This window comes from Aethalodelphis obliquidens, unplaced genomic scaffold, assembly GCF_003676395.1.
Source record: "Aethalodelphis obliquidens isolate GAN/ISIS:26980383/991018 unplaced genomic scaffold, ASM367639v1 scaffold38, whole genome shotgun sequence".
Taxonomy (NCBI): domain Eukaryota; kingdom Metazoa; phylum Chordata; class Mammalia; order Artiodactyla; family Delphinidae; genus Aethalodelphis; species Aethalodelphis obliquidens.
The window spans coordinates 11,419,448-11,433,480 of record NW_020837982.1 but is presented as its reverse complement, the minus strand read 5'-3'; the positions used below and the strand labels follow the sequence as shown (position 1 = coordinate 11,433,480).

At 48.1% G+C, this 14,033-nt stretch overlaps 1 protein-coding gene across 6 annotated transcripts in view; it reads left to right on the top strand.

The window, feature by feature from the left end:
- The window catches only part of MYH10 (myosin heavy chain 10), a 135,060-nt gene that overhangs the window by 114,189 nt on the left and 6,838 nt on the right, over positions 1–14,033 (top strand). For all 6 annotated transcript variants that reach the window (XM_027131025.1, XM_027131020.1, XM_027131023.1 and 3 more), the window contains 9 exons: positions 1,635–1,779; positions 2,362–2,568; positions 3,685–3,789; positions 4,973–5,125; positions 5,469–5,717; positions 5,998–6,210; positions 7,763–7,975; positions 9,051–9,212; positions 13,559–13,687. In XM_027131025.1, the coding sequence (XP_026986826.1) occupies positions 1,635–1,779; positions 2,362–2,568; positions 3,685–3,789; positions 4,973–5,125; positions 5,469–5,717; positions 5,998–6,210; positions 7,763–7,975; positions 9,051–9,212; positions 13,559–13,687 (1,576 nt within the window). The remainder of the gene's footprint in view (positions 1–1,634; positions 1,780–2,361; positions 2,569–3,684; positions 3,790–4,972; positions 5,126–5,468; positions 5,718–5,997; positions 6,211–7,762; positions 7,976–9,050; positions 9,213–13,558; positions 13,688–14,033) is intronic.

Here is a 14,033-nt window from a genome sequence, read left to right as displayed (position 1 = left end):
GTCATTTACAGAGGCAGGTAGGGTAGGGGCGTGTGCCCGTCAGGTTCTGGGCCTGGAGAGAAGCCGTGCCGAGCCGTCAGGCTGAGGTCAGACCGGGGGTGTCCGGAGCGCTCAGTGCTGAAGAAGCGGAGGAGGTGAGCCTGATAACGTGCCAGGGACTTTGCCAGCTAACACGCAGGGCCTCAGGGCAACGGGAGGGTGTGTCCCCGCAGAGCCACCCGAGCCCTCCCACCCGCCTCCACAGAGCAGCTCTGCTTTTAGCAGTTTTAAGTCCTGGCCTTGGTTTTAAAATACCTGCTTTTTAAATATCTGGAAACCACTGAACTGTGGGCTGGAACCCACAGTCTAATGATTAGACTTGGTTGAAATAGCCTTTCTCAGCTGAGCTTTCAACCACGGTAGAAAAAAAGGTTCTGCTCACTTCTTCCCTTCAACTCTTGTTTAAAAAAAAAAAAAAAAGTACCAATGATATGCGCTTTTTTTTTTTTTTTTTTTGGCCACACTGCACGGCTTGCAGGACCTTAGTTCCCCAACCAGGGATCAAACCCACCCTCCTTGCATTGGAAGCACGGAGTCTTAACCAGTGGACCGCCAGGGAAGTCCAGTATGTGCATATTGGTTAAAACCGTGGATGTGCTCCAACACAGCACTCCCTGCTTCTGCTGGTGAAGGGGTCGGATGGCCTGCAGTTCCGATGCGTCAGGGGAAATGGTGTTGCTATCTGGTAGATGGGGGGTGAACTGAAGTAACCTCGATGGAGTCTGTCCTGTCGGGCTGATGCTTGGATGCCGGTGCCCCTCCCCCACCTCCAGCATCCATCCCTTCCTCTGCACGGAAGCTTGCAGAGGACAAGGCCAGACCCCCGCACGCCTTTCGTCTCCAGTGAACGTGTGGCCGAGCCAGGCTGCACCACCGTGACTCTGGTGGCTCCCTTTGTCTGGTGACCTGCCACCACGCAGCTAGTAGCCACCTGGGCCCCTTTTCTCTTTGCCGCAGCTGGTCGCAGCCCCTAGATTTCGCTTCCTTGTAGAGGAAAGTGCGCCCACACAGCAATCAGCATATACGTCACTGCTTTGACTGGCCACGGGTTTTAGAGCAAGTTTGCCAGAGTTGTGCTGCAGAATGATGGGAAAGTTACTGCTCTCTAAGCTCTCGGTGTTACGGCAGCTCTCGGCAGGAGTGGTATTTACCTTAACTGGTTTCAGTGTTAAGCTGTGCGCTTAAATTAAAGGTGGTGCTCAGCCCCACTTTTGTCGGGGTGCAGTGTCCCGCCTGATGAGCCTTTACCAGCCCTTTTGGGGATTTACCCTCTTCCGGTTTTACTGAAATGCCTGCTGGCGCTGTGGCAGGCATTTTGGCATCTTGTGTTAAGCAGTGCCTGGCCTGTGATACACCCAGGCTGCCCCGGACGTCCGAAGACCCTTAGGGACATTACACCGTGTCTCGACTGTAAGTCGCATGTGGAATGGGGGTCATGCTGGTTCTGGAAGGTTTCCCGCTACCCCAGTAACAGACACGCCAGCCTCCTGGAATCCATGTCATGTTTCAAACAAAAGCAGAACTTTAAAAATGTGCATTTAATTTAGTCATTCAACTAATTCTGAGCTTCTTCCTCTAAAATTATGTTTCTCTAGCACCAAACGTGAACAAGAAGTGGCAGAGCTGAAGAAAGCTCTCGAGGAGGAAACGAAGAACCACGAGGCTCAGATCCAGGACATGAGGCAGAGACACGCGACCGCCCTGGAGGAGCTGTCGGAGCAGCTAGAGCAGGCGAAGAGGGTAGGGACACGTCGGTGGGCAGCGCGGGGGTCCAGGTGCTCCCGCAGCGGCCGCTCTCTGAGAGCACAGTGCTGGCCTGGGGGAGCCAGGCGCCCCTGATTTTATTTTTAAATCACATATTCCTCTCACTGATAGCTCTCTTCCTCCTGATGACTGAGCTCTAAAGCTTCAGCAGCTGCACGTCCTGCTCTCGCTCACCTGCTGCCCAGAAGCCGCCAGGCCCTTTGGGTGTCCCTGGTGCCCTGCCCCCTGCCCCTCCCGCCTCCAGTCTGTCTCAGGCACCGCACACATCGTTGCCCTTGCTTCATCGTTCCCGCCTCCGCCTCTCACATGCTGGCCCCCCGCGGTGCTGCCAGCGCCCCCCCATACTGTATCTGCTGCCCTGAGCGGGGTGTACAGGGGTGTTCCGCCCACAGAAGTCTTCACACTCCGAGAACAGCAGGTGTCTTCCTTCATTTATGCAACAGATGTCGACTGCAGGCTCACTCCGTGTCAGCACGGTTCTCCGGACACCAAAGCCATGCCCTTTGCGTCCTCTGTTGTAGAACTGCGAGTGAAGTGTTCCTCCCTTCTCTCTCCTAGTTCAAGGCAAATCTGGAGAAGAACAAGCAGGGCCTGGAGACGGACAACAAGGAGCTGGCGTGCGAGGTGAAAGTGCTGCAGCAGGTCAAGGCCGAGTCTGAGCACAAGAGGAAGAAGCTGGACGCCCAGGTCCAGGAGCTCCACGCCAAGGTCTCGGAAGGAGACAGACTCAGGGTGGAACTGGCCGAGAAAGCGAATAAGTTACAGGTAGGCCTGGAAAGCCTTTCCTGGACGTCGCCCCCAGTGTCTGGCGGGGTGGGGAGGGGACTGACATTGGGGGCGCCCGGGCTGCCTCAGGTCCACGTTAGGCTCCTCGTGTCGCTCTCCCACTTGAAGCTCACAGCGCCCCCCGGGTGAGTCTGGTGGATGAGGACGTGAGAAGCTTGCCTGCCTCTGGGCTCTGCTGAGTCCACAGCCCTCCCCGCCCCGCTGCTGCCAAGACTGATGAAGTGGGGGGATCTCTGAAGGGCATTGCTAAAATGAGGAAAAACAAATGCCATCAGCTTGAGTTTCAAGTATAGAAACGTCCTCCGTGTGCCTTCCCTTTGCTCACGTGACTAGAGGACAGACTAGAACGAAGGGCAGCTCCTGTTCCTTTTGTCTACGACCCACTGTCCCCACAAAAGACATAGACGGTCTTACGCCATGGGGGTTTCTAGGGGGGGAGGTATTTTAGAGCTATCATTAATTAAACACGAAAAAGAAAAAAATGTTTTTACCACATTATTCATAAAATCTGACCATAAGAAATAGCTACATATTCATGATAAGTATATCATACCAGATTTTCTTTCAGCTTAAAAAGAACTGTGGGCTGTGACTCTTAGAATTTAAACTTATCTGAATCTGTGTGATAAAGTTTTCAAGTTCTCTAAGAAAATGAATTACACTCGCGCCCGCTACCCACCTCCCCCCAGTATAGGGATGGTGCATCTTCGTGTGAAAAAGGGTTAAAATAAAACACCTGCTGATCGTGAGCCTCCTCACATAGGACAGCAGCCACTCTTTCAGAGGATTCGGTATAATTTTTGTCTCTTGACGCTGAAAAACAAGATAGCAAGCCAGTTAGGAGAACGCCCCCCACGTGTGGGCTCTGCCGTCCTAAGCCTCCCTGTCCGGGCCGTAGGTGGAGGCTCTCTGCGGTGGCTGGCTCAGGGCCTGCTCACGGGGGCGGCAGATTCTCGGTGGTGAGCCCTCCTCAGCTGAGGCTGACCCCTCCTCCCCACGATATGCTCGCTTTGTGGGCACTTAGGGTCCAGAACCCACCACTCTTCTCTCTGTCTGCTGCTGAAGTGAGTCATAACCTTTCACTCCTCCTCGCAGAATGAATTGGATAATGTCTCAACTCTTCTAGAAGAAGCAGAGAAAAAGGGTATTAAGTTTGCCAAGGACGCAGCTGGTCTTGAGTCTCAACTCCAGGACACACAGGTATTTCCCCCGGGGGTAGAGTGTTAATAGTAACTCTGCTGTTTCTGTAATCTGTAAATTGGTGAAACATGCTATTCCCAGAACTGCCCTCTTATCACCTCTTTCTGATTTTCTGCTCTACTTTTTTTTCTTTATATAAATTTATTTATTTTGGGCCAAGTTGGGTTTTTGTTGCTGCATGCAGGCTTTCTCTAGTTGCGGCGAGTGGAGTCTACTCTTCGTTGCGGTGCACAGGCTTCTCATTGCGGTGGCTTCCCTTGTGGTGGAGCACAGGCTCTAGGCGCACGGGCTTCAGTAGTTGTCTCCCGGGCTCTAGAGTGCAGGCTCAGTAGTTGTGGCTTGCAGGCTCTAGAGCACAGGCTCAGTAGTTGTGGTACATGGGCTTCGTTGCTCCGCTGCATGTGGGATCTTCCCGGACCAGGGCGCAAACCCGTGTCCCCTGCATGGGCAGGTGGATTCTTAACCACTGTGCCACCAGGGGAGTCATTCTGCTCTACGTTTATTTTCAACCATCTTGCACCAAAACCAGCCCTGATGCTCAGGAACTCACCTTTGAGCTCATATCTAGAGCCTGCGGTTCCTGTGTCTGGCAGGCATGTGTGGGTGCCTGGTAGGCGGCTCTTGCTGTCTGGCCGGGCGCTGCCTGGGGTGCGGTTCACCGGGGTACGGTTCACCAGGCAGCGGTCCTGTTATACATTCGTGCACTGCTGGCCATTTTAAACATTTTCTCATGGTTTTCGTTCATTAACGCTGACCTGAGAGAAACAGGAAAGGATTCCAGGAGTGATAAAAGATGTGGGAAAGGGAAGCTCGCAGGTCCCTGGCCTGGGCCCCTGGGGGGGTGACGCTGCCATTGCTCGTGAACAAGTTTGTTTTGGGTTTTTTGGCCACGCTGCACGGCTTGCGGGATCTTGGTTCCCCGACCAGGGATTGAACCCACGCCCTCGGCAGTGAAAGCGCGGAGTCCTAGCCTTTGGACTGCCAGAGAATTCCCTCGTGAACAACTTTAAAGCAATATTGTACTAAGGGCACTTGTTAAATGATCAGGTGTGTTTTAAAATCACTTGTTTGTTAATATCACTGGGTATTTCGCACACACTGAGACTCTGGTTTTTTTAACAGAGGCATTGTGGTTTGGGTGATTACCATAACCTAAGTACTGACCGTTTATAAAAATAAACAGGAGCTTCTTCAGGAAGAGACACGCCAAAAACTGAACCTGAGCAGTCGGATCCGGCAGCTGGAGGAGGAGAAGAACAGCCTCCAGGAGCAGCAGGAGGAGGAGGAAGAGGCCAGGAAGAACCTGGAAAAGCAGGTGCTGGCCCTGCAGGCCCAGGTGCGTGCATCCGCTCGGGACGCCGTGTGGCCTCAGTGTGTGTGTTTAGCAGCTGACGTCCCTGCCCTGCTGGGTGGTTTCAACTCCATTTGGGACAGTTAATTGGGTCTTGTTGGGAGCAAGGTGAAGACCCTCGGACTGTGTCCACTATGTAAATTCCAATCCAGTCATGCTTTTATAGATGATTAGCGAAGACATTTATGGTCTAAGATCCATTTGCTCAGAGACGCATAGTATTGCTTTATATTATTTCTTCTGACAGAATACTGAAAATAAGTTTTATCTTTATTCCTCAAGTGTGAAATCCAGTTGAGTTCTTTAATCGTGATCTTTTTTCCTTCAGTTGACAGATACCAAGAAGAAAGTAGATGATGACCTGGGGACAATTGAAAGTTTGGAAGAAGCCAAGAAGAAGCTCCTTAAAGACGTGGAAGCACTGAGCCAGCGCCTGGAGGAGAAGGCCCTGGCCTACGACAAGCTGGAGAAGACCAAGAACCGCCTGCAGCAGGAGCTTGATGACCTGCTGGTGGACCTGGACCACCAGCGCCAGATCGTCTCCAACTTGGAGAAGAAGCAGAAGAAGTTCGATCAGGTGGGTGCCCAGCGCTCCCCACCCCTGGGCTCCAGGGCCAGCGCCACACGTGTTTCCTCCTGGCAAAGCCCTCGCCTTTGTCATTTCGGCTTAAAATAATCCTTTCTTATTTAAGAGCAATATGTATTTATAGCAAAATTGGAAAAAGCAGACCAACATAAAGAAGGAAACAGGAGAACACGCCTGATATTCTTAGCAATAATTCAAGCACGTAGCAAATGAGGAGTCTCTGTTGCTTTTGAAATCGATTTTTACTGTCTCCCAACACCATCCCGTGTAGCTGTTAGCAGAAGAGAAGAATATCTCTGCCCGCTACGCGGAAGAGCGAGACCGGGCCGAAGCAGAGGCCAGAGAGAAGGAAACCAAAGCCCTGTCCCTGGCCCGTGCCCTTGAGGAGGCCCTGGAGGCCAAGGAAGAGTCTGAGCGGCAGAACAAGCAGCTGCGGGCAGACATGGAGGACCTGATGAGCTCCAAGGACGACGTGGGCAAGAACGTGAGTGTCCCGGGGACCAGTGCCTTCAGGGCAGGCAGGCGACTCTGGGGAGGCCCAGCCCTACAGCGAAGCGGGCCAGGAGTGTCTTGGCCTGTATGTAATTAGGGGGTTAAGGACTCCCAGGATAAGCCATCAGGTTTTCTGCAGTCTGTTCCCGGTTACCTGTGCCAAAGCCAGGCGGGGAGTTCTTGTCGCTTTCACAGGCCCTTCCCGCCCTAAGCTGCATCCCGACAGGCGTCCTTTAAATGAAGGGTTTCTCTGTTCCTGAGCCTCAGGTGTATCACACGCAGGTACCTGAAGTCCCCTCAGATTGAGGGTAGTGGGATCTGTCTCCTGCACCGAGTGGGGAAGCTGGAGAGGAGCCGGGGGGACCCTCTCGTCCTCCCACTGCACACGCCTCCCCCAGGAGCTGCTGGGATTTTTATTTACCCTCCCCCCTCCCCTAGTGTACGAGGTGTTGAGGACAGTGATGGGGACCCAGGCCTGGGGATCAGAACAGGTTCGGGGCTTGACTCTCCCCCAAGCTCCCATCTAACCTGCCTAAGCCTACGTTTCCTCTTCTGTCAAATGGACGTGATACTTGCCTGTTTCATGAAGCAGCTGCGGCTGTGCTCTGAAAGGCGTAAAGTCCTCTCTAAAGATAAAAGCTCATTTTCCTGGGACACGGGCTCTCTGGCCACATCATAAGGGAGGAAGGACTGTCCTACCTCCCTGCTGAGTCTCCTACAGCCTGGGGACCGGCCCCGTGGACAAGAAGAGGCCTCCTAGAGTAGAAATGGCCAGGATTACGTAGTAAAATGTAGAGAGAGAATTCCACGACCGATTCCGTTTTCTTGTTCCACATTAGTTTTCTTTAGAACAATCGACAGTCCCACGTTCATTCCACAAGCGTTCCTTTGTGCCTGTGGAGTGCCAGACACTAAGAGACACAGGCCCTCCTCACGTCGTAAGGCTTCTCCTGCCCGCGTGAGAACTGACATGGCAGTGAACCCCAAAGGGACACATCATAATAGCACCTGCGCACGCCTGCCTAAGGATCGTCTCCAGGATCAGAGGGGACGTGAAGGGGGAGCACCCAGCACAGCGCTTGGCACCGAGAACTTAGTAAACGTGTGTGGTGGGGATCTTTGCGCAGAGAAAGGTCAAACCCCTTTTTCACTGCACCCTGCTTGGCAGGCCTCACACACCTAGTACGTTGTCTCCACATGTGCATTTTCAATACAAATGACCTCTTCCACAGCAGGAGGGATGTACTGTGTTAGACACAGTGGCCGGTCAACAGGCGACTCCCCTGACACCACGCTTTTTATTCATGGCTTTTAAAGCTCTCTCGGCTTCAAGGTCATGGGAGAGTAACTGATAGACTCTAGAGCTCATGTGAATAAAGAAATCAGGCCTGTCATTCAGATGGCGCGTTCTGAAATGAGGACTAGTGTAGCTGCAGTGGGAGGGGAGGATGCATAGGGGGGTGGGGTGCCTATAAACAGGAACTGCTGTCCTTGCTTGTCCCTCCACCAAGGGTCATCCCCTCCCTGTGCTTCCTGTGGTCCAGGTTCATGAACTTGAAAAATCCAAACGGGCCCTAGAACAGCAGGTGGAGGAAATGAGGACCCAGCTGGAAGAGCTGGAAGATGAGCTTCAGGCTACAGAAGACGCCAAGCTTCGCCTGGAGGTCAACATGCAGGCCATGAAGGCCCAGTTCGAGAGGGACTTGCAGACCAGAGATGAGCAGAACGAGGAAAAGAAGCGGCTGCTCATTAAACAGGTAGGTCATGGAAGAGTGGCCCCCGGAACAGGAACTGGTTTGTTCTCAAAGCCCAGTTCTGGGTCAATATCTTATTCATTCACATTGGAACATATTAGCTGGAGGAAATTTATTTGGTCATTTGATAATTTTTTTTGATAATTTTATTCTTTAAAATGTAATACAACTGGTTTTGATTTCCTATTTCTCAGATAATATCACTGCTACTTACAAGCCAGGATATCCATTGAAAAGCCCTTAGTGGAATCTCCAGGGACATGTAGTCAGGTTCAAGTTCTGTGAGTCTCATGAGTATCGATAAAGGGAAGAATCAATATGTACCTGACAAGGTGATTCAGAGTATTCCGAAGGTCAGATCACACGTCCTCATTAAGCCACTCTTTAAAGGGAAACCTCTAGGTATTTACATTTTTTTTAATTTTAAGAAGTTGCTTGGGCACTTATGATTTATATACTTTCCTGAGTGCATGTTAAACTTCTAATTTAAAAGTTTACTTTAAAAACTAATTGTGGATATTTTCTCAGTCCCTTGGAGTTCATGGTATCAAGTCTTGGATCTGAGATAGATTTAATTTTGCTTTGTTATTTGCAGTCCACTAATACTTACTTTATTAGTCATTTATTTGCTAGATAACAAATTACCTCAAACTTAGTGACTTAAAACAACACGCATTAACTGAGTTTCTGTGGGTCAGGAATTCAGAATGGACTCAGCAGGGTGTGTCACCTGAAGGCCCGACGGGGGCTGGAGGGTCTGCATCCTGGCTGGCTTGCCCACGGGGTGCTGGCCCACCCGCAAGGTGCTGGCCCGAGAACTCTGCTCTGGGCACGTGGGCCAGTCTCGTTGCATCACCGAGACCGTGAGCTCTGCCTCCTTACGTGCCTTTGCTGTGGTCGGTGGAAACGGTTTGTACCAGTGGTGGTGGTTAAAGATCTCTCTGTACAAATTAACTGCTAATAACACTCATAACTGCCCAGTGGCAGGCAGCACCTCTCCAGAGTAACCCAAGCCCTCATGTGCCGGTCCTGTGTGGGCACCTGGGTCTGACCAGACGTAACCCATACGGTCCATTAGGTGCGGGAGCTGGAGGCTGAGCTGGAGGATGAGCGGAAACAGCGGGCCCTTGCTGTGGCTTCAAAGAAGAAAATGGAAATAGACCTGAAGGACCTGGAAGCTCAAATCGAGGCTGCAAACAAAGCTAGGGATGAAGTGATCAAGCAGCTCCGCAAACTTCAGGTAAGTGCGGCAGCCGTCAGTCCTTGGTGGTGGCAGGTGTCATCTGGCCCTACTGAGATCAAGCACAACATGGCCCGTGAAGCTGGGGAGAAGGGCTCCGGGCAGCACCCAGCCTGCCGTCTTGCCCGCAGGCTCAGGGTTGCCAGGTCACCCCTGCAGAGAGCACAGTGCAGCCGTCAGCCTCGGCTGTGGGTTGGGGCCACGGGCCATAAAGATGGCACGTGTGTAGCTCCAGTGTCTACAGTGGGCCAGTGCTTGCCCCACTTGGACTGATCGGGGTGGAGTCACCAGCAGGGCGGCAACCACCAGGGACAAGCTTTTGGGGCTCTGAACAGCCTCTGATGCTCAACTAAACATGCAGCCACTGAGCCACCAAGAGGAGAGTGGTGTCGACTCCCCTCCGCTAGCGCCGTGAGCTTTAGTGAGCCTTTCCATCTCACTGAATCGTCACTTTTGCTACCCAGATGGTGTGCCGGTTTTCACTATCACAGTGACAAAAAGTGATTTCTGTAGTAACTCACAGTATTGGCAGGATGTGATGGGCCCTTTCATAGAAGTAGGCACAACTTCCCTGGAGGGAAGTTTGTTAGGACAGAAGCTTTAGAAAGTTTCCATTCCTTTTGACCTTGGTGATTCTGCATCTTGAGAATTTATCCTAACAAAATGTAAATATGAGGAGAAGTACTTACATACAAAGATCATAGCTGAAGTGTTATTTATGATGGGAAATAACCTAAATGTAGGTGGACTGCCAGCCATTCAAATGATGGGGATATGTATGCAGTGACACAGGAAGACACAGTGTAGGGAGGGCAGTTTAGTTTGTAACTCAGCACACATGTGTGTAAACTTCTATATATAGACAGGTAGATACACACATTTAGAAAAAAAGTTTAGAAGGAAACGTCATCTCTGGATAATAGATTTATGAGTAGCTTATTTGCTTCCTTACACTTTTTTAAAAAGCTAAATACAAAGGTTTTTACTTTGACCAGCTAATTACAAAGAATATAAATTATATTACTATGATTTTAACAGCTTTATGGAGATATAATTCACACAACATTCAATTTACCCATCTAGAGTGTTTTGCTGTTTTTTAGAATATTCATAGGGGCTGTGCCAGCATCTCCCACTGTCTCATTTTGGACATTTTGGTTCCTTCTAAAAGAGACCCTGTGCCCATTAGCTGTGACTCCACACTATCTCTGCCACACCCAACACTGACCAACCACTAATCTACTTTCCGTCTCTCTAGATTTGCCTATGCTGGACATGTCATACAGACGGAATCCTACAATATGTGGCTTTTTGTGACCAGCTTCTTTCACTTAGCATGTTTTCAAGGTTCACCACGTTGTAGCATAAATAAGTACTTCATTCCTTTTTATTACCAAATAATATTCCATTGTTTGGACATACCATATTTTTTTTATTAATCCATTCATTAGTTGGCATTTGAGTTATTTTGACTTTTTAAGCTACTATGGATACTGCTGCTATGAACGTTCACATGTATTTGTACGGATGTGTGTTTTCAATTTTCTGGGGTATATACCTAGGAATGGAATTGCTAGGTTATACGGTAATTCTGTTTAACTTTGAGGAACTGCCCGGTCTTTCCACAGCGACATTTTACATTCCTACCAGCTATGTATGAGGATTCCAGTTTCTCTACATCCTCAACAACACTTGCTATATTGTCCATCTTTTAATTATAGCCATCCCAGTGCGTATGAAGTGGTATCTCATTGTGGTTTTTTTTAATATAAATTTATTTATATTTGGCTGTGTTGGGTCCTCGTCGCTGCGCACGGGCTTTCTCTAGTTGCGGTGAGCGGGGGCTACCCTTCGTTGCGGTGCACAGGCTTCTCATTGCGGTGCCTTCTCTGTTGTGGAGCACGGGCTCTAGGCACATGGGCTTCAGTAGTTGTGGCACACAGGCTCAGTAGTTGGGGTACATGGGCTTAGTTGCTCCGCAGCATGTGGGGTCTTCCCGGACCAGGGCTCAAACCCGTGTCCCCTGCAGTGGTAGGCAGATTCTTAACCACTGCGCCACCAGCAAAGTCCCTCATTGTGGTTTTGATTTGCGTTTCCCTAATGACAAATGATGTTGAAAAGCTTTACATGTGCTTATTGGCCAATATCATATGTGGGAAAAAATGTCTTTCAGTCCTCTGCTAAGCTTTTGAGTTGTCTTCAGTAATTGAGTTGTAACATTTCTGTATACATTCTAGATGTTTTGTAGGAGATATACAGTTTCCAAATATTTTCTTTAATTGTCTAGATTATCTATTCACGCCCTCAATGGTATTGTTTACAGCACAAAAGTTTTTAATTTTGATGGAGTCCAATTTATCTTTTCTTTTGTTTCTTCTGTTTTTGTTAGGTCTGTGAAACCACTGCCTTATCCGAAGTCCTAGAGATTTAGTCCTGTGTTTTCTCCTAAGAGTTTTATATTTTTAGCTCTTTTTCTAAATCCATTTTGAGTTAATTTTTGTTATATGGTTTCATATATGAACCCAGTTTCATTCTTTCGGATATGGATATCCAGTTGTCCCAGCACCACTTGTTAAAAAGACTAGTCTTTCCCCTCTTGAATTGTCTTGGCACTCTTGTCAAAAATCAGCTGACCACAGACTTGTGTTTATTTCTGGACTCTCAGTCGTATTCCATTGATCTCTATGTCTGTCCTTCCACCAGTACCACAGTCTTGATTACTGTAGCTCTGCAGGTTTTGTGGTTGGAAAGTGTGACTTCTCCAACTTTGTTCTTCTTTTTCATGACTGTGTTCTGGGTTCCTTGCAATTCCATTTAGGATCAGCTTGTCAATTTCTGCCTCCCCCCACCAACCCCCAAAGCCCCCCACTTGGATTCTTATATTGTGTTGACTTGGAAGATCAACTTGGAGAGTATTGCCATCTTAACAGTACATGGCTATCATGCCACTCATTTCGCTATTCTTTAATTTTTTTTCAACGATGCTTTATTTTATAGTTTCTGATGTACAAGTCTTATACTTTAGCTAAATTTTATCCTTTTTGATGCTAAGTGTAATTGCTTTGTTAATATTTATAATGTTTATAGTTAGTATATAGAAATATAATTGATTTTTGTACAGTTGTCCTTTGGTATCCAAGGGGGATTGGTTCCAGGACCCCCCCCTACTCCATGGATACCAAAATCCTCAGATGCTCAAGTCCCTGATGTAAAATGCTGTATTGGGACTTCCTGGCATCCGCGCTTCCACTGCAGGGGGCACAGGTTCGATCCCTGGTCAGAGAACTAAGATCCCACGTGCCGTGCAGCACAACCAAAAAAGGTGGGGTGGGGGGGAGAAAAAAAAGGTCTCTCCTTCCCTTCCTAAGTACGCTGCTAAAATGGTGTATTATTTGCATATAACCTATGCATATCCTCTCGTATACTTTAAATCGTCTCTAGATTACTTATAACACTACCTAATACAAGGTGAACGATATATAAATAGCTGCGCATGTGGCAAATTCAAGTTTTGCTTTTAGGAACTTTCTGAGAATTTGTTTCCCCTGAATGTTTTTGATCCACTGCTGGTTGAATCCGCGTATGTGGAACTCACAGATATGGAGAGCTGACTATATATCGATCAGTGAGGCTGCAGCCTCACTGAACTCGTTTATTAGTTCTAATCGTTTCTTAGTGGATTCCTTAAGATTTTCAATATGTAAGGTTATATCGTCTGCAAATTGAGCTCGTTTTACTTCTTTTCCAATCTGAATGTCTTTTCTTTCTTTGTCTTGGCCTAACTGCTTTGACTAGAATCTCCATTACAGTGCTACACAGAAGGGGCGAGGTCAGGCATCCCTGTCTCATTGCTTATCTTAGAGGAAGGCATTCAATCTTTGACCATTAAGTATATTAGCTGTTAGTTTTTCACTGATGCCCTTTATCAGAGTTTCCTTCAGTTTATTGAGTGTTTTTATATTGAAAAGGTGTTAGATTTTGTCAGATGCTGCTTCTGCATTTATTGAGATGATCATATAGTTAATTCATTTTTTGGATATCAAATCAACATTGCATTCCTCAGATAAATCCCACTTGGATGGTGGGGTATAAAGGTATATAAATATACACAATGTATAATTCTTTTAATATGTTGATGGATTCAATTGGTTACTATTTTGTTGAGGATTTTTACATCTGTATTCATAAGGGATATTGGCCTGAATGTTTTCTTGTCTTATTTCTGTCACTTCCACATATTTTTATATTTACAATAAATGCATACATATTATAATCTGGAGAAAAATATCATGTTTAAAAACTAAGAATGGACACTACCCCAAAACTTTCTTCCTATTTAATCTTAGGCTCAGATGAAGGACTACCAACGTGAATTAGAAGAAGCTCGTGCATCCCGGGATGAGATTTTTGCTCAGTCCAAAGAGAGTGAAAAGAAACTGAAGAGTCTGGAAGCAGAAATCCTTCAACTGCAGGAGGTTGGTTTACTTATTCATCCATTTGTTTAAAAAAATATATCTGCCCTTGAAATTTCTCTAAGACCAGATAACTATATTTTAGTATCTTTGTAGCCTAGTGTAATTTCACTATCCGTGTTTAATATGGTACTGGACCATCTTACTGCTTCAGTTGGGCAAACAAAGTGGTCATACTTGGACACTGTTCTACTGGCTAACGTCAGAGAAGTTGATGGGTAATTTCTCGAGTCTGGCTGCAACTGGAGGCACACTTAGTGCCTCAAGCAAGGTGGCCGCAGCTACAGGCACTGTCGGGTCTCACCCTTGAGGAAACTGTTACCAGCCAGAGCTTCCATCACGGTCTGAA